General features: G+C 44.0%; 1 protein-coding gene across 1 annotated transcript in view; it reads left to right on the top strand.

Annotated features, from left to right (window-relative positions):
* The first annotated feature begins 4,073 nt into the window (after nt 1-4,073).
* adamts18 (ADAM metallopeptidase with thrombospondin type 1 motif, 18) overlaps nt 4,074-20,997 on the top strand; it is a 53,456-nt gene continuing 36,532 nt past the window's right edge. Inside the window, exons 1-3 of the mRNA XM_014126501.3 lie at nt 4,074-4,477; nt 4,590-4,668; nt 5,420-5,739. Coding sequence (XP_013981976.1) covers nt 4,376-4,477; nt 4,590-4,668; nt 5,420-5,739 — 501 coding nt within the window. The 5' untranslated portion in view covers nt 4,074-4,375. The remainder of the gene's footprint in view (nt 4,478-4,589; nt 4,669-5,419; nt 5,740-20,997) is intronic.

The raw sequence follows: 20,997 nt of genomic DNA, 5'->3' as shown, positions 1-20,997 counted from the left end.
GTTTGACTTCCAGCCTGTTGCGACGAATCGCTTACTCAGGGAGAGAGGAGATGTTTCTAAATATGGATCAAATTGTTAAAATGAGTAAATTACATTTACAGAATGTAAACGCTACGGCAAGGCGTTGGTGAGAAAAATGGAGGAAGAAATTAAAACAACTATTTCCACATAGCATTACAACTACTAAGCTGACACTGGCTAGATAGCTTATTTTCATTGAAATAGCATGGCTAGTTAGCTAGCTAGCAATATACTTCTGTTTAGCCTGTAACTAATGGTTGTTACGTTGTGGATCAGAGCAATAGTTCTTTGTACTTGTCATTTGGTTGAGACTATCTTTATTTTGGAAAATAATTGTTTACTTTGTGTATATTTGTTGTGTAATTGGTTGGCTAGGCTAGTTAGCAAGCTGAGATTTATTTGCTCAACTTGGCTAACTTAGCTATAAAGCACGACACTACGCGGAGTGCCTGGATACAGCCCTTAGCCATGGTGTATTGGCCATATTTTATTTTATTTTATTTAAACTTCATTTAACTAGGCAAGTCAGTTAAGAACAAATTGTTATTTACAATGACGGCCTACCAAAAGGCAAAAGGCCTCCTGCGGGGACAGGGGCCTGGGATTAAAATAAATAAATAAATAAATACAATATGAATATAGGACAAAAACACACATCCCAACAAGAGACCCAACACAACACTACATAAAGAGAGACCTAAGACAACAACATAGCAAGGCAGCAACACATGATAACACAGCATGGTAGCAACACAACATCACAACAACATGGTAGAAACACAACATGGTAGGAGCACAAAACATGCTACAAACATTATTGGTCACAGTCAACAGCACAAAGGTCAAGAAGGTAGCGACAACAATACATCACACAAAGCAGCCACAACTGTCAGTAAGTGTCCATGATTGAGTCTTTGAATGAAGAGATTGAGATAAAACTGCCCAGTTTGAGTGTTTGTTGCAGCTCGTTCCAGTCGCTAGTTGCAGGGAACTGAAAAGAGGAGCTGCAGTAGATAGGGCTGCAGTAGATATCTCAGATAGGGGGTAGTGAGGCCTAAGAGGGTTTTATAAATAAGCATCAACCAGTGGGTCTTGCGATGTGTATACAAAGATGACCAGTTTACAGAGGAGTATAGAGTGCAGTGATGTGTCCTATAAGGAGCATTGGTGGCAAATGTGATGACCGAATGGTAAAGACCGTCTAGCCGCTCGAGAACACCCTTACCTACCGATCTGTAAATTATGTCTCCATAATCTAGCATTGGTAGGATGGTCATCTGAATCAGGGTTAGTTTGGCTGCTTCGGTGAAAGAGGGGTGATTACGATAGAGGAAACAAATTCTAGATTTAACTTTAGCCTGCAGCTTTGATGTGTGCTGAGAGAAGGATAGTGCACTGTCTAGCCATACTCCCAAGTACTTGTATGAGGTGACTACCTAAAGCTCTAAACCCTCAGAGGTAGTAATAACACCCGTGGGAAGAGGGGCATTCTTCTTACCAAACCACATGACCTTTGTTTTGGAGGTGTTCAGAACAAGGTTAAGGGTAGAGAAAGCTTGTTGGACACTACGAAAGCTTTGTTTTAGAGCATTTAACACAAACTCTGGGGAGGGACCAGCTGAGTATAAGACTGTATCATCTGTATATAAATAGATGAGACAGCTTCCTACTGCCTGAGCTATGTTGTTGATGTACATTGAGAAGAGCGTGGGGGCTAGGATTGGGCCTTGAGGTACTCCGCTGGTGACAGGCAGTGGCTGAGACAGCAGATTTTATGACTTTATACACTGCACTCTTTGAGAGAGGTAGGCCAAAGACCCAGGCCAAACCAGGCCAAAGACCCCTAAGAGACACCAATACTCCTTAACCAGCCCACAAGATTGGAATGGTCTACCGTATCAAAAGCTTTGGCCAAGTCAATAAAAATAGCAGCACAATATTGATTAGAATCAAGGGCAATTTTGACATCGTTGAGGACCTTTAAGGTTGCAGTGACACATCCATAACCTGAGCGGAAACCAGATTGCATACCCGAGAGAATACTATAAACATCAATAAAGCCAGTCAGTTGATTATAGACAAGTTTTTCCAACACTTTTGATAAACGGGGCAAAATACCGTATACCACAAATCCCCAAGTTGCCTTATTGCTATTAAAAACTGGTTACCAACAGTAAACAGGTAATATTGACTCATACCCGTGGTATACGGTCTGATATACCATGCCTTGCTTACTTGCTATCTGTCTCATGTTGTACCGATCATCAACAAGAACAAGACTGAATTCTGTTGAATTGTCTAGTCTAAATTGTTGTTAGGAAGATGTTGATGTTCACAGGAATCTCCAAATGCTATGTTGAACGAGCACCACGGATGAAGGAGGGGGAGGAAAATGGACAGCTTCTTTCTACCACACCTTCACCAAGTAATACAATGTTTGCTTCATGAACAATTGTTACATCAGAAATAAAGACAGAATTATTTTAGTTTATTCTGTTTCTAATGTTTTTTATTCCTGATGTGAGTAATTTTGTATTGTTTTGAAACATTTATTAAATATATATTCAGTCAAAACTCACTTATTATTTTATGTTTGCTAAAATAATGTATGTTTTGTACTGTTACTTTTTACATACTGAAACAGTCTCATTATTTTTGAGCAAGACTATGGTCAGGGAAATGTCTCCTGTAAAGGTCTACTACCATTTTTAAAATGTTGTAGATGAATGAAATTAGCACCTTTTTTTAATAGTTTGTTGCTACTGTCTGGTTAGGAAGTGGGCAATATGGAATACATTGGAGGAGGATGGGAGAATTCATGAGAAACCAGAACTTGCACCCTGGTCCTTTCCTCCTCTGCCTCCTTAACAGTTTATAAATTCCTTTTTAGAAAACATTTTAATCCAGCCTTTGTGGTTTGGAAAGTACAGTGACTATTATTGCTTTAATTTATTTATCAAACAAATGGGGTTTTGGAAAAGTAGGTACTTTTCTCAAAACAATCCCATCTGGTGGATGGAAAGTGTCATCATTTGTTTTTTCACATGGACTTAAACCTCACTTCAGACAAGGAAAAATGATGGATAGCTAATTAAAATGAAGCTACATTTATGAATTATGAAGCCTTTATGTGTTTTTTTTCCAATACATAAATGCTTAAATTCTAGCAAATAAGTTTTTTTTGGCAATTATCCAAAAACAACTACAAAAACGCCATTACTTACCTAATAGGCTGAACAGGTATAATAAACGTGTGTAAAAATGACCATAACAAGCGTTCTAGTCACCTGTAAATGCACTCTGGACAGGTGTAAAGAACACGGGAACAAAAAATGCCATTTGACACTTGGAAAAAGCAAGTGCAAAATGATCATAACAAGTGTTCAAATCAAGTGTAAACACACACTGGACAAGTGAAAAAATATCACGTTTGCAAAAAATAACATTTGACAATTCAAAAAAGTAAGTGAAAAATTATAATTACATTTCATACAAAGGTCAGTCAGGTGGGCAATTTCTTATAAGACTCCAGAAGTGGAATGAAAATCTGACCTTGAATTATAGGCTACACAATTCGCATCCAATCAAATACTTTCTGTATCTTCCTTGATGTGGAAAGTTGCTTCTACCTGCAATATTCATTTAAAATCTCTATATCATTTCCACTGGGCATAGACGTCAGTTCAACGTCTTGTTTTGATTTACATTTGGCTAGTTGTCAACTAAGGTCAATTCAACGTGAAATCAACAACAAAAAAATCATCATGTCATTGGATTTAGCTCTCAAAACTCGGTGACAAAAATATGAAATTATCTTATGATGATGACTTTTTGCAAATTACATTTGTTTTCCACGTTGATTCAACATTATCACATATATTTGTTTGGGTTGAAATTACGTGGAAACAACGTTGATTTAACCCGTTTTTGCCCAGCGGGGTGTGTAGGGAGCACGAATTTGTTCAACTCAACACTGAGCCAAAGAAAGTTAAGAGCTTCCCTACACAACAGTAGGCTACTTATCTCAGAGAAGATGATGCTCTTTGCTGATTGGCCCCGCTTCGTTTCCACCCGCGGGTGCTACTGCTGCTTTACAGTCTGCCGGAGCTGACTGTCACTGTTCACTATAGAGAGCACAGTCAGCACTCCGGCGATTTGCTACCTGTTTCAGAAAGACGCACGAGTGCGCTTTACCTCTCCATGCACAGCCAAATGGACCCGGCGGACTTGACGTGATTATATGTAAAAGGCACCTAAAGAAATTAGCAATGTCTTACAGTTGCATTATCCGCTGCCACAGGTTATTACTTCTGTGTTTTCTGAGGAGGTAACAGAGGAGGTATTGCATGCCAACATGGATTGCCTTTTTCTTTTGATATGGACTTTGCCTATCCCACTTGTCAGCTGCACATCAGTGAAGATTTTATCCACTCTGTGGTTCTGGAACACATTGAAGGCAGGTGACAACTGTATAATCAGATATACGTTTAAATTGCAGTAGGCTGCCTGTTACACTAAACTGTTGCGCATGCTGTGCCATTAACTTGTTCCTACCTGTCGTTTTGCAGACGCTGCATATCTACTGCTCACATTCCATTTACTCAGTTTCGTCCACTTTTGCCAGTGACACCAGTGGACTGAATCACGGTTCGTATTTTGCACGGGCCGGTTGTTTACTTCTCTCCATAACTGATAAGAAAATGTTTACTAACAGCATTGTAGTCTGCAACAGTCTGTAACTTTTATAATCCTTTAGAATGAAACAATAACATAGCTACTGTTCAGAACTAATAAAACGCATTACTTGTATTTGGTGTGTCAGGTTTATCGATGAGTCGCCAGGTAAAGCGCTCATGGTGTCTTGCGCTCATGGTGTCTTGCGCGCATACTGCCTCTCATCTTCTTGGCTGGTAAACTTTAGCCACGCGCCGGTGAAGGAATTCCCTGCAGAAGCGGCAGTTTCCTCCTTGAGCAGCCGGGTACGGGGCGGGTCTAGTTTAGATGATTTACATTCTTTGATTTACCAGTGAGAGTGGATGTGACTGTAAAAAACTATCTGGATTTGTTTCTGGGCGTTCCTATTAGGCCTACGTGGCGTCTGATACGGTTCCTCAATAATGGGTGTCTTCGTGTTCTTATTGAATAAATGTTTATTCGATCGATATAGGCTTTGATTGGGGAATAACGTTAACGACTTTTGGATCTGAAACATGATTTGATGATGTCTAATACTCCCCTCATAAATCAGTTAAATATTATGACACTGTTTGACCAATTACACTGTGATCAGTATAATTAGACTAGAGGGAATTGAGATTTGTGCAAATGCTTTGTGCAAATAAGATGAACCCATTGGATGTGGGTTTGGTAAGTGACCTTCTCTGTGGTTCTCCTCCAGATTATGTGTTTGTGACGCCAATTGAGGTGGATGCTCAGGGTGGGTATGTGTCCCACGATATGCTGCGGCGAGGCCGGAATAAGAGGTCCCTACCGTCCATGGGGGGCCCTGTACACTACAGACTATCTGCATTCGGGTGGGACATGCACCTGGACTTACAGCCTTCCATGGTAGTGGCAGAGGGCTTCACAGTACAGGTACTGGGGACAGAGGGCATCACCACATTGGCACAGGAGCCAGCCCATCAGGACTGCTTGTATCAGGGATTTATACACAACCTCACAGCTTCCTCTGCAGCCATATCTACATGTTCTGGCTTGGTAAGTGTCCCCTTGAGTCGTTACACTTTATCCTGTGTCAGGAAACATACACCAGTTTTTTTTTCTTGTGATTTAGACTTTTCATGGATTACATCTTGTGTCAAACCACCTTTATAATATGCAATGTAAGCAATGAAAGAGGAAAATAATGTGTTTGTGGGGGGGGGGGGGGAGTGGAGAAGAGACAGTTCTGTTTTTTAAATTGCTGCCCTTAGTGCCTCTCTCACTATTTCCTCCCTCAGGTTGGACACGCAGATCACATGTCCCACCCCGGACACTAGGCCTCCATAAAACATACCTTTATTTTTGCCAATAGCCTCTACCTCCTCTGCTGCCTGCTATTTTGTCCCTTGTTTGCCCTGCTTCCCCATTTCCCTTGTTCAGTGCAATTAAACCCAGGGTGAAGTTTCAGCCGCTTGGCTGGCAGTGCTAATCTTTGTATTGTCCCTTTCATTAGTAGTAGCTTCTCCACAATAAAACAGCAGTGACCCATTCTTTTAAAACTGTGCAAGGACACAATGTAATTTGGGAGCAGTAGCATTTGAATAGACTGGAAGGACTCTTTGATCTGTTTTCTCCTTCCCATTTTCTTTTTTTCCCCAAGGATGACCTGAGGGCCATCAGAAATTCACTTAGTCCATCGTTTCTTAAAATGTGCTTCTACTTTTAGATTTCAGACGGACAGGAGGGAGAGCTACATTCAAACACCTACTTTTACAGTAGTACATTAAAACTGAAAAAAGGGGAAGATCGAAAAAATGCACCGGAAAGAAGGTTTGTCTGTTACACTAAAAGAGTGCATAGCCTGGAGGAGTTTAACCCCATATGTCATTTCCCCTTCACGAGGAGCTTTGGATTAAGTACAAATGAGGACCCATTCATCCCCCATTGATCCTCAGCAACTTCTTTTGCCTGGAAACAGAGGATAACTGGCAGCCAGTTTGGGTGAGAGCTTGATTGTTTTTGTGCAAGAAGAAGAATGTTCATTCCAAGTTTGGAGTGGCGCTCCTAGGGGGGATGGTTGATCTCTCTATGGGCCTATGGAGGCCCTCTTTGTGGTAGTGTACAGTAGGTCCCCACTGCTGGCACACAGACAGACAGGCTCACGGTCCGTCAGTCTGCCCACGCTGGTTCTCTTAACTACTGTTTGACAGCATCATGCCCCTAGCAGATGGAGGGGGATTCTGTTTTTAAATCAAGAACAGGCAGACTCTGTATTAAGACCGGGGATAGGGGATTTGCTTAGTAAATCCTGAATAATTTAACATGGTGTTTTTAATTACATTCCTCATGAGAAGGACATGTACTTCCTTTGTGTGTCAATAGTGTTTTCTCTTTTTCTCTTTTCTGCTGACCTCAAATGACTTAAAGACACCAGTTTTTTTTAAACTAGTACAGCTATTGCTGGTTGCACACAGGAGTTCTCTGCCTGCATTCTCTGGTACCAGAGGTCACGGTGGTTGACGTCAGTCACTCTCTCTTTCAGGGTCGTGCTGGTCTCAGTTCCTCTGTAGTGCAAGTTCAAAACTGCTCTCCCATTCCTCTGTGATGCAGGGAGAGATCAATTAGAGCTCTGCTGTCCTCCTCAGGCCATCGCTCCGGACACTGGGTGACAGAGCCAGCCCTTCCTCACAAGGACCAGTCCCCAAGAGCTGAACTGAACTCAACAAGAACTGTTCCAGCCCACGACCAGTAGGCTTGGATGCACTCTCTGAGACCTTCCTTAATATGTCATTTATTATCTTATTGGACGGCGGGAGCATTGGTGTGTGGACCAGCTATATTGTTTGGCTGTTGAGCCATTAGATTGCCCCTTCAGCGGATTCCGGCTCTCTGGCTAAGCGTGTCCGACCATGACAAACTCGACCAGGACCTTTCCCAAGCCCCCTCTTCCACATTAGGGTGCGTGTCTCTCTAGTCTATACAGTTACAGCCACACCCTTTAAAGTTGAAGTGTTAGCTGAGAAAACGATGAAACACGCTTCTGATAAGACTTCACGTTCGTCTTGGGCGCATATTTTATGTGGTTGAAATAGTCTGCTTGCATAACAGCGTCAAAGATAACACGTTACGCACGCATTCACGTTTTCTCAAGAGATGCTGAAAGAAAGAAATCCGATTTCACCACTCCTGTTGCCGAGACAAAATTAACATTTGTTGTATAATTTTACAGCAAGAAATGCATAATTCTGCAAGAGTTAATGTTTTATTACTCTACATGTGAGAGGTTATAGGCCCTACAGTCAGTGTCCATATTTCAGTTAATATTCCATTTAACCCATATGAACCAATTAGGAATATTCTGTTTATTTACAGATACAGGGATACTCGTGAGTGGGTGCATGTAAACAGCTTATCCCGAGTAAGACCAAAACCGGGATATGAGCTATCATCCGGAATACAGGGTGCATGTAAATATGGTCACTGTGTGTCATCTCTCCTTTCAGTGTTTCCTGTGGTATTAAAGCAGGTCACTTTCTCTTAGGTAACCACATATATTCTGAGAACACGTTTTTTGTTGTTCTTTGCTTTAGAAATTAGCCTGAGAGGGCTAGGTGTATTATTTTCCCACAACCCCTGTGGAGTTGTAGACCTGTTCTAATTAGGGGGGTAATTGAGTCTGTTTGGATGTGTACTAGGGGTCTTTTTAATGACCCTCAGGTACTAGGGGATGAGTGTGAAAACAAACCTCCCCCTTTTCCGTTTCTTTCTCTCATTCCCCAGCTTGTTGCTCTCAGACACCTCAAAGCAAGTTGTTTATTTAGTTTAGTGCCTTATTGTTGTCGTTGACACCCTAACGCGTGGAATACCACTCAGGGACAGTTGTGATGTCCATTAACAATGATCTGAGGGAAGGAAACATTTCAGCAAACATGCACATTTGTCTTTCTCGACGAGGTGTAAGTCGCAAGACGTTTCTCTGTGTGAAAAAAATACACTCATTCTCTTCCCGTGGTGTGGTATTGGTCATTTAACCGGTTTATTGGGATTTTTAAAGTCCTACATATATTACAAAACATGAGTTATAGGTGATGTGGTGGCCATAAATGATTGTCCTGAAGTTAACTTTTCTCTGGAGAGTATCATATTTAAATGCTGTGCACAGGCCTGAAATAAACAAGATGGCTGTAGATCAGTTCTTTCTCAGCACCTCATATGACCTACTGTAAACCACAACTCTCTCTGCTCAGTGTCCCATGGGCTCCATCTCCCCACAATGGGCTCCATATGGATGCAGGGCATACAGGGAGTAGGGCTGAGCCTGATACATGAGGAGGGATTCTTAGGTAGGGCTTTGGGCATTTGTACTTGTCCATTTTCATAAGAGGACTGGACAAATTGGAACGTCTGTTGGGCCTCTGTAGTTACAATGGCTCCCTCGTCCCTCTCATAACTCATAGGCTGTTATGCCACATACGACGTGAGCCGGTCGTGTTGTGAGCGCTGCAGAGGGCGATTCCCTGGTGGTCTCTGTGGTGACAGTGATGTAGTGCCCACTGCTAGATGCCAGTAGGAGAGGGAGCCAGGCCCTCGCCATTCTGCTCTTGTCACAGGCTTGGGTTTTCTCACGCAAGACGAATGAGAAGCGCTGAAGTGGTCGTCACTTCAGAAAGCAGAATCCATACATATTCCTCGACCCGTCTGTGTCAGCACAGTAGATGCAGTACAGCTTTTGTTAGACAATATGTTATTTTCCAACAGTGGTTCTGGCTTGTCGTCAGATGAGGATAGTGTTTTGACCGGTATGGCTGCTTTAGTGAACATTTTTCTCTGTGTATAAGACGTGCACAAACATGGTTGCAGAACAAATCAAATCAACGTTTATTGGTTGCGTACAAAGATTTTGCAGATGTTATCACAGGTGCAGCTAAATGCTGGTGTTTCTAGCTCCAACTGTGCAGCAATACGATGCAATACAAGGCAATACACACATAATCCAAAAAGTAAAAATAAAGAAATTAAGAAATGTCATAACGAATCCAATTAACAACCCAAATAGCACTGTAACAGTAATCCAAATGCAATCTCTACGTATCTACACTGGATACATTTACACAAGATATTCTAGGAATTATATGTACAGTTGTAGATATACTAGAGTGAGCTATGTCAAGAGTCCAGTATATAAAAAAATATGCGGTGTGCATAAACAGTGTAAATAAAATGAAATGTACAGTATTAGAAATATTAGAATGAGAGAATAAATGATTGAAATAGACAGAACAAAACCCAATAGTAAAATGGACAGAGTTGCAGGAAATTAGCTTCCGGATGTGAGTCCAGAATCGAAATAATATATATGTATGTGAATGGTGTGTATTGACAGTATGGACAGTATATGAATAGAAAAAGTGTGTATAGCAGTAAATATTTATTTTAATTTTATTTAACCTTTATTTTATCAGGGAGTTATACTGAGACCACGGCCTCTTTTACAGAAATTACAGAAAATACACACATCAAAATATAAATACAAAATGCAAGCAGAAAGAAAAAGCACATTCATCAGTAATAAGGTCCCCAATCAGCTATATAGGATGAGCCATGACTAGAATACAGTATATACATATATAAAGTGGGTAAAACAGTATGTACACATTATTAAAGTGACCAGTGTTCAATGGCTGTACAAGGGCAACGGTCTCTAAGGTGCAGGGTAGAGTACTGGATGGTAGCCGGCTAGTGACAGTGTCTGAGGTTCAGGGCAGGGTACTGGAAACAATGGAAATAGTAAAGGTGTTAGCTAAATTGAACACAGAACCATATACAGTATATCCCATATTTACTTTAAGATTCTATCAATTTCTCTTTTCCCCTCATATCCTTTTCTTCTCTCTATTTCTGACCTCTTGTGAGTTTGGGAGTGACTGAGTGCCAGAAATAGTGGACTTCCCAACTTGGCCACCTGCAGAGAGTCATCATCCACTGTCAGAGGAAGTTACTTGGTCGCAACTGGTCTGACAGGAAAATGAGTTGAACCTTGCCCATTCGATTCAGCTGATAAGGGGGCTGTATAACATCATTACCCATGGTGTTTCCAGGCCCACCTCTGCTTTATTTGGAGAACAAGGGCTGCTCAGTGGGTGTCTATGCTCTTTAAAGGCAATTAGTGACGCCACACACTCTGTGGAATGCTCTATGCTAACGCTGAGGCAAACTCAAATCATTATGGGCCAGGTCGAATGATAGACATGGAGACATAGGCCGCTCACACAGAAGTGGGCTGTATTTTGGACTGATAATGGCCTGTATCCTTTTACCATAGCTGACAGAAGCTGAGTGATGTGGATGCTCTGGTCTGCATTCGCCGACACTGTGGTCACATGTAACGCTGAGCTGGAGTGCAGATGTGTTTTAGAGCTTTATAATCACTGGCTTTGGGTTTCTCACACATCTCTCCCAGTCTTTAACGGCATGTAAGCACTTACTACTTTAAAATATAATGTCATGGTTGGGAGCCTTAAAAGCAGCTACAGTTTACACAAAGACAAACTAATTACGTTTTCCCCCGCGACAGATCCTAAGGAACGAGCTATAAATTGTGTCCCGTACTTACACTGAAAACATGCATGGTCGAAATGTGTAAGGTTACAGTATGTAGTCACAGGCCTCAGAAAACCACATGAAAGCAAAAGCAAAGTCATGTTGTAATAGCTTCCATAGGGAAGTCCTCTGAGACCATTGGTGTATTAGCTAACTCTCAACATGTAGACTGTTGGGTTCGGAAAACTGTCGACTCAGAGTAACCATGTGCATGTTATCCTGTGATCTGAGAATGGTGGTGGGGGGGAGAGTCGTCTGATGTCTGCAGGTCTGAGGAGAAATAGACTGGCATTTAACAGAGGACATCTCCCTCTAATCTGTGTAACTCTTACAAGTGTACATTTAAGGAGATCACTAGAGGTCTGCCACATCAATGTGCCAGCTTTCCCTGAAGTCTGAGGACCTGGTGTCTCTCTACTTCCTGTGAAATTCAATACATCTCAAGTTCTTTTCAGATGAAATATGTTGTCGTGAATATCATCCATTTAACAGCATGTTACTATACATAGCAAAACATGTATTAAATGCATTGCCAGAAAAAATACAGTATATTGAGGTATTAGTATCTAATATGACTGATATTTTACGGCTACGAGTATGTTTATGTTTTCTTTGCATGTTGTCCCTTCAGTGTTGTACTTTTACATTTCATCTTACAGTTCTACTAGTCTTCGCAGGACTCTCACATACATACAGTTCAGGCAGAACAAGAAGAGAGACGCACCACATCTCGACAGATGGAACCAATTTCCTCCCATTATCAAGCATACTGCTAACTGCTGGAAGATGTTGATAGATATTTTATAGTAAAGTGTGGTATGTTTCTGAGACAAATGGAATACATGTGTGATAATTGAGTGGGAGGTAGTGTGTGGGGTTGGCAGACAATGGGAAGCACTAGCTAGCTAACAGTGGATTTGCTCCAGGGTGTTTGTTAACTTTTGTTGTGGGTTAAAGGGGAGGAGGCACATTACAACAGGAAGTGGCTAGCGAGATTCCAGGCTAATCTGCTAACAGACTGTACACAGATAGAGGTTAGAACCTGGAAGAGGTTCTTTGTCTCCTCCATCTCTGTCTCTTTTACAGTTTCAGTCTGTGTGAGTAATTCTGTCGCTGACAGATTTGTTAATGCCACAAGCTTAGTTCAGGGAAGCTTTACAAAACAAATGCAAATGTTAAAAATGGGTTCACCTCCGATGAACTACTACTACTACCACCACTGCAAAAATGAGCAGAAAATATATATCTTTATTGATGTAATGCATAGCAGAGATTTATACAAATAGCATCCATATATCCATGCATAGGCCTATATTGCTTGACAGTTTGCTGTGAGTTAGTTGGTGAGATCCCTAAACTCGTCAGTTCAAAGGGCTGGAGCAGGCACCAGACTGACCAGGCTGCCAGATCTTTACAGTGTAGTGGAAAAGTGTAATGAAATGACAGTGAGGGTTGCACTCAAGTCTTGTGGCTATTCAGTCAGTGGAATAGTTTCTAAATCCAGTATAGCATTGTGTATCCTCACCATGTTTGTCAGTGACTCCCTGCTCTCTGTCCTCACACTGTCTACTCCTAGATTATGGCCTGTGTCGAGGGCTAGCTCTGGCTGGTTCATAGGGAGGGGTCCTGGCTGTACGGTTATTCTTTCTCTGTCTGGACACAGTGTTTTAAGGCCTGTGGGGCTCTGCCGAAGTCATGTTGGTGAACGAGGAGGAAAATGTGACACAGGAAGGCAAGGCACACAAGGTACCCTGTGGCTAGGCCAAAATAGACGTCACTGCATTTAGTGTAAACCCCCTTTTGATTGAAACCCATCAGTCGGAAAGAGAAATCACTCTGCCTCAACAAAGCACTGGAGCAACACAGAGAACGAGGCTGACAGACATCGACGGACGCCCGAAGCCATTACTGCCCATTACTATCATGGGAGAAACAGAACCAAGTTTGACAAGAGCCCCTGGGTCACACACAGGGCCTTTTGATCCTCATCAGGGGAGGAATGAGCGATACGGGGTGGTTTGGTGGTTCTGTCAGGTCCTGGGGGAAGAGAGATGGATGGGATTATGGTGGACTTGGCCTCCCCAGAGTGCCCCCGTTGTCCCCCTGTCCTGTCCCAGGAGGTGGGAGTCTGGGAGCGGATGCCTGTGCATGGTGGCAGTCTGCCATGACCCGCCACTGTTTTCACAACAAGAGCTTCTGCATGGCTCCCCCTTTGTGCGCCTGTGTTTACTTTGCCACCTGCTAGTCTGGGGAAATGTGGATCAGGAGGGTGAAGGGGGAGGTGGGTGTCACACATAGAGAATGGACAGGGGTCATGGGGTGTGAGGGGTTTGGGGGGTGTGGATGACAATGCACAGCTATTTGGGCTGGATTTGGAGAGTAGGAGGTGAGATTAGATGGCATTCCATGGCCAGACGGAATGTGTGAGGTTCAGCACTCTAGTCAACGATCTCAGACATGGTCAGAGAGTTGAATGAACTGCTTAACTTGGTCATCAAATGGGAGAAAGGACAGAGGTTTGGGGAAACCAAACAAAAATGAAATGGCTGCATTCACCTTTCTTCACTCAGTTCTTTCTCTGTCTCATGAAATCACATCATCACATAAACGAATGACTAGGTAATTCATAATAATAGTAGTGCTGACCAAAATAAAATATTTTTTCCCCCCTAGTCTGCCAATGCTTACAGTCCATTCACCATTATCCCTCTGTTTGTAAGGCCAGGTGGATACATCCTGCTCCCCAGCGCTGTCTAACGCTCTCTTACCCTGCTGACATAAACATCCACAGCAGTGAACTGATGGTCTGTCAGAGGCCAGGGTGTTTATCAGCCTGTCTGTTTGGTAGCTCTGCCAGGCGGAATAAACCAAACCACTGCCTCTTCATTCTACAGCAACATGACACATTTCACGGACTGCGATAAATGCATGCTCAGCTAGCACAGCACAGGGAACTCTTCCAGAACTCTTGGATGCGGTCGTTGCTGCCAGATTAATGTTAACTGTGTTCTTGTCTTATATTGCAAATCTTAAACTAGAGTGCTGTTGCAAATTGCTCAACTTTAACTCATTCAAAACTACACTGAACAAAAATATAAACGCAAAATGTAAGTGTTGGTCCCATGTTTCATGAGCCGAAATTAAAGTTCCCAGAAATGTTCATATATGCACAAAAACCTTATTTCTCTCAAATGTTGTGCGCAAATTTGTTAACATCCCTGTCAGTGAGCATTTCTCCTTTGCCAAGATAAGGCTCGGGGTCAGGGCAGGCAGAATGGTCAGAACCGGGGAAACTAGGAAACAGAACTTGAGAAAGCAGGAAGATGGGAAAACACACTGGTAAGACCTGACAAGACAACATGAACTGGCAATAGACAATCAGAGAACACAGGAATAAATACACTGGGGAAACTAGGAAACAGAACTTGAGAAAGCAGGAAGATGGGAAAACACACTGGTAAGACCTGACAGTAGATATGCAAAACCTGGAGTAGGGGTCGAGACAAGCACAAAGACATGTGAAACAGATCAGGGTGTGACCGTAACAACCCCCCCCCCCCCAGGGGCGCCACCTGGTATCCTACCTGGGTCCATAACTGGTTGACCAGGGTGCCAGCGTTGGAACTCAGCGATGAGGCCTGGGTCCAGGATGTCCCATGTGGGGACCCAGCACCTCTCCTCCGGGCCATAACCCTCCCAGTCAGCAGGTACTGGAATCTCCTTCCCCGCGGTCGAACCTTCAGGAGGTGGCTCACCGTGTACGCCGGTTGGCCGTTTTTTTTTTTTATTGAATCCAAAACATACAATATACTTGCAGTGAAGCCGCTCAACAACTACATCACACCAGTCATCTAACAGACTTCTATTCAGAGCGACAGTATCCTGGGTCAATGCCCTGCTCAAGGGCATGTTGACAGATCTCCCACAAGGCCAAAAACGGGGACCCGAACCCTCCAAGATCCCCCCACAGTTCCCCAATAGCTGCCCCTCAACCATCCGAGACCCCTCCCACAGCCCCCCCAAGAAAACAAATGTAATAAAAAATAATTTAAAAAAAATGATTTCCATGCACCATCAACCAAGACAATTAACTAAAGAGAAAAAAGAAAAAGACAACGGAAAATAGAAAACAACAATGCAAAAAAAACAAAGGACATCAAGGACAACTACAAGCGGGAGGAAAGTTTGCGGGACTCACGAGTGGACAGCCATACCATCTGCCCGAGACAATACCAGGGAGCCAGGGTCCGGTGGCGGTCTGCTTGTCGTCGATACCTGGAGGTGGTCTTGAGAAGAGTTGACCAGGCTCTCTTCCAGGTATGGCGACAGCGGCGGACAAACATCTGGGCCGAGGGTATGCCAACCTCTTCCTCTTGCTCTGGGAAGACAGGGGTCTTATACCCCAGGGAACACTCGAAAGGCGAAAGCCCAGTGGCAGAGCAGTGGAGGGTGTTGCGGGCGTATTCAACCCACACAAGTTGCTGGCTCCAGGTGGTTGGGTTTGGCGGAGACAAGGCAGTGAAGAGTTGTCTCCAGTTCTTGATTGGCTCACTCCGACTGGCCGTTGGACTGCAGGTGGAAACCGGAGGACAGGCTGGCCCAATGACCCAATGAGCGTGCAGAACACCCTCCAGAACCAGGATGAGAACTGAGGGCACCCGCCGGAGACCATGTCCACCGGGAGTCCATGGATCCAGAAGACGTGCTGAACCATGAGCTGGGCAATCTCTTTGGCAGGGGGTAGCTTTGGGAGAGGAATGAAGTTGGTGGCTTTGGAAAACCGGTCCACTACTGTCATGATGGTGCTGTTGCCATCAGATGGGGGAAGACCCGTGACGAAGTCCAGGGATATGTGAGACCAGGGACAGTGAGGGACAGAAAGTGGTTGAAGAAAACCACCCGGAGCTTGCCGAGGAGTCTTGTTCTGCGTACAGACTGTGCAGGTGGCAACGAACACAGAGACGTCCGGGACCATGGAAGGCCACCAAAGTGTTGCCACACAAAGGCCAGGGTCTGACGGGAGCATGGGTGGCAGGCAAGCCTGGTGGAGTGGGCCCACTACAGAACCGAGGAGCCGACAGCGTCAGGCACAAACATCCGGTTATCTGGCCCCCCCCCCGGGGTTCGGCTGGGAACGCTGTGCCTCACGGACCTGCTTCCCTATTTCCCAGCTGAATAACGTCGCCAGACACGAGGTGGAAGGATGGTCTCGGGGTCCAAGGGTGTAGCCATGGGGCTATATCGGCCTGACAGCGTATCCAGCTTGATGTTCTTGGATCCTGGTCAGTAGGTTTAACCGGGTGAAACGCAGGGCCCACCCAGCTTGCCTGGAATTGAGACGCATGGCATTCCTGGTTCTTTTGGTCCGTCCACACAATGAACAGATGTTCCGCCCCCTCCAACCAGCGTTTCCACCCCTCCAACACCATCTTCACGATTCCCCACATCGTAGTTCCTCTCCGTGGCATTGATGTTATGGGAGAAGAAGGCGCAGGGATGGAACTTGAGGTCCAGGGCAGAATGCTGGGACAGGACAGCCCCACTCCGACATCTGAAGCATCGGCCTCTACCACGAACTGACGGGACGGGTAAGGATGAACCAATGTTGAAGCAGTGGTGAAGCGGTGCTTGAGTTCTCAGTTGGGGACCATGTGAAAGGAACCTTGGGAGAGGTGAGTGCAGACAGGGGGGAAGCCAGGCTGCTGTAACCCAGATAAAAGTTGGCAAATCCCAGGAAATGTTGCAGCTGCACTCTGGACGTAGGCTGGGGCCAATCCACCACCGCTCTCACCTTCCCGGGATCCATCTGTACATTCCCTTCATCGATGATGTAACCAAGGAAGGGGATGGTCGGGCGATGGATTTCCCCGCATTTCCCCGCTTTCACAAAAAGCTGGTTCTCCAGGAGGTGATGGAGGACCTGTCAGACATGGAGCACATGTTCTTGGGCTGAGTGGGAGAAATCGAGGATGTCGTCGAGGTAGATGAAAACAAACCTGTTCAACATGTTGCTGAGAACGTCATTAACCAGGGCCTGGAACACAGCAGTTGGTAAGTCCAAATGGCATGACCAGATATTCGTAGTGGCCACTGGTCATGTTGAATGCAGTCGGCCGAAGCGATGAGTGGTAGCGGGTAGCGGTCCTTCACCGTGATGTCATTTAGGCCCTGGTAGTCGATGCATGGGCGCAGAGTTTTGTCCTTCTCCACAAGGGCTCGGTGCGGAGGGTCGGTGCGGAGGAAGTGAAGTGGCCCGTGCCTTACTGAAAACCTCCCGGAGGTCCTGGTACTCGGGGTACGCGCGAATGGCGGAGAAGTATGGGGCAACATCCGAGCCCACAGGAAGACGTCCCTGGGCTGGCTGCGCTGACTTCAGACAATGGGCGTGGCGCCCATAATGGCACCAGCAGTCCAGTCTATGATGGGATTGTGTCTTTGGAGCCAAGAGAATCCTAATACCACAGGAACCTGAGTAGACTTAATCAGCATAAATTGGATAGCCTCGCTGTGGTTCCCTGACACTCGTAGGTTGATGGGAGTGTTATTGTGAGTGACCCGGCCTATAGAGCGCACATCCAGCATTCTAACGTCCATAGGAATGGAGAGGGGCTGAGTGGGGATGCCCAGCTGTTATGCCAGGTTAGCATCCAAAAAACTCTCATCGGCCCCAGAGTCGATGAGTACCCGAAGAGATTTCGACTGGTTCCCCCACAGCAGGATGGCATGGAAAGGGGTGCGAGTAAGGGGAGAGGAAAAGTTATCCGTATGGTCCACCAGAGTACTCGCCCCTTCTTGATGAGCCTGGGTTTTTAATGGGCAGGTAGCTACGAAATGTCCCGTAGCTCCACAATATAGACAACTCTGGGTGTGGAATCGGCATAAGCGCTCAGCCGGAGTCAATCTAGCCCTGCCCAGGTGCCTGGACTCCGAAGGAGCCCTCGGCAGCCCTCGGTGATTCCAGAGAGAACTCGGGTGACGTCGGGTTCACTCGGACATGTAGACTTCGGGGTCTCCAGGATTCTTCAGAGGCGAGGTGGGAATCAAAGGCGAACGAGGGCGACAGGGCACAGATTCCCTCTCCCTCCTACTTTCTCGAAGCCGCCCATCGATCCAGGTATAAATACACTGGGGAGAATTAGGAAGATGGGCGACACCTGGAGGGTGGTGGAGACAAGCACAAAGACAGGTGAAACAGATCAGGGTGTGACAATATGATCTGGAACAGTAAAATCTTTGAAATTGTTGAATGTTGTGTTTATATTTATTTTCAGTATAAATAAAACTGTCAGCCTGTGGTGATGTTTGAAATAATATTTTACACCACAATATAGTGTAATGGTATAAATAAGGAATCTACAGTTGATGCATTATAAATGTTTTATTAATTGGAAAGTTGTTCTGTATCTATATGTCAAACTTTCAAAGATTGATCATATTGCTATGGATTTCCAAATGTAGGACTTGGTGCTGAAGCAGTTGCACATGACCCATAGACAGAAAGCTGACTAGTGAGTAAGTCAAATGCATTTTCAGAGGTGTTACAGTAGCTTGGTGCCTTATGTTCTGTTCTTGATTGACCTTTGCCTAATTTATGAAAGAATATTATTACTTTTGAGTTGAACCTAAACCCCTGTCTCCCCTACCTATTGCTCCATGCAATCATCAAACTGCACACACACACACACACACACACACACACACACACACACACACACACACACACACACACACACACACACACACACACACACACACACACACACACACACACACACACACACACACACACACACACACACCACAGGGAACGATGGGTGTTGAAGAAAAGCCTAGCTATCTGCCTCGAAGGAAGACAAAGAGACAATATTGGATCTTTTCAATCAGTTGTTGTCTTGCTGAAAGGGTTCCATAGAGAGGCTATCTCATACATTGTAGCCCTCCTCTAACATGTAAAGGAAATGCCGCTGTGTTCGGCTCTTTTCACTAATCAAATTGATTCAGTCCCCTCCAGTGCTAGCTCCGTCAACAGGACCATGCTGATGCTTGAAGAGTAATGGCCTCCCGCCTTAATGTGTTTTTACAGGCAGTCTTCGAGAGGTTGACTCAACACTTTATTCCTTTCTTTGGAGTGTAATGGAATCCTTTACTTGAAGAGCTGGTTAATTAAAGAACCGTTTCTGGCAGAGGTCTGTTCAAAAGGGACTTTTTCACTTTGGGTTGTTGTTTCTGTTGACCTGCAAACATTTTAGACACTACTAGTTAGGAACTTCTCTGACAACCTTTTACCAGCTACACTCTGACTGCACTATCATCTATAAAGCTGTCTTGCATCATGCTACTTTATATTTTTTTTCACTGTATCTGACCGCTGTATCCATGGTGACTGGCAGTACTTAGGTTGTGCACTGGAGTTTTTTTATGGCCGTGTTTGAGAGGTAAACTACACTGTATCTGAAATCTGTAATTTATACAGTATTGTGGGGTATTATCAACAGTAAAATACTCAAACATTTTACTTACTTCAAATTATGGTCCATTGTGGGAAAATGTTGTGGACGAGGAAAGAATTGCTGTATTTAGAATGGTACTGTCCCTAGAATACTAGGGCAAGGACAATACAAGTTTCACAATACTAGTTAGTATCGTGGCAAGGAAACAAAACACGAAGCGGATTTAACTTCTTTTGGAAAACAGCCCAAATGTTGGAAACAAACATTATGTTGTCATTCAGAGTCACTTGTATTTATTTTCCAAGCTATAGCACACAATATTTTACTTACAGCAAGTTTTTAACCTCTAGGGGACCCCTTCCCATTCTTATCCCGTTAACGGGATTGATTTTGACAACAGCCAGTGGAAAATCAGAGCGCCAAATTCAAAACAGCTAAAATCTCATAATTCCTACTATTTTACACAATTTTAAAGATAAACTTCTCGTTAATCCAACCACATTGTCCGATTTCAAAAAGGCTTTACGGCGAAAGCATAAAATGAGATTATGTTAGGACAGTTCCAACACAAGAAAAACCACACAGCCATTTTCCTAGCAAGGACAGGCGTCACAAATACCAGAAATTCAGCTAAAAGTATGCACTAACCTTTGACGATCTTCATCCGATGACACTCCTAGGACATTATGTTACACAATACATTTATGTTTTGCTCGATAAAGTTCATATTTATATCCAAAAACAGCATTTTACATTGGCGCGTAATGTTGAGAAATGTTTTCCCTCCAAACCCTCCGGTGAATGAGCACAATGAGCACACATATTACAGAAATACTCATCATAAACTTTGATCAATATAGAAGTGTTATGCACAGAATTATAGATACACTTCTCCTAAATGTAACCGCTTTGTCAGATTTCCAAAAAGGTTCACGGCGAAAGCACAATTTGCAATAATCTGAGTACAGACCAGAAGACACCAATAACAGGCAAACAGAATCCCGCCATCTTGGAGTCAATAAAACTAAGAAATTACATTATAAATATTCACTTACCTTTGATTATCGTCATCAGAAGGCACTCCCAGGAACCCCAGCTCCACAATAAATGTTCGATAAAGTTCATATTTATGTCCAAATAATCCATTTTGTTCGCGCGTTAGGTTCACTATCCAAATCCACAATGCGCATGCTTACTTAGTCCAGACGAAAAGTCAAAAAAGTTATACTACAGTTTGTAGAAACATGTCAAACGATGTATAGAA

The sequence above is a fragment of the Salmo salar genome, chromosome 11, assembly GCF_965601325.2.
Source record: "Salmo salar chromosome 11, fSalSal1, whole genome shotgun sequence".
Lineage (NCBI taxonomy): Eukaryota > Metazoa > Chordata > Actinopteri > Salmoniformes > Salmonidae > Salmo > Salmo salar.
This window is presented reverse-complemented; position numbering and strand designations above follow the sequence as displayed.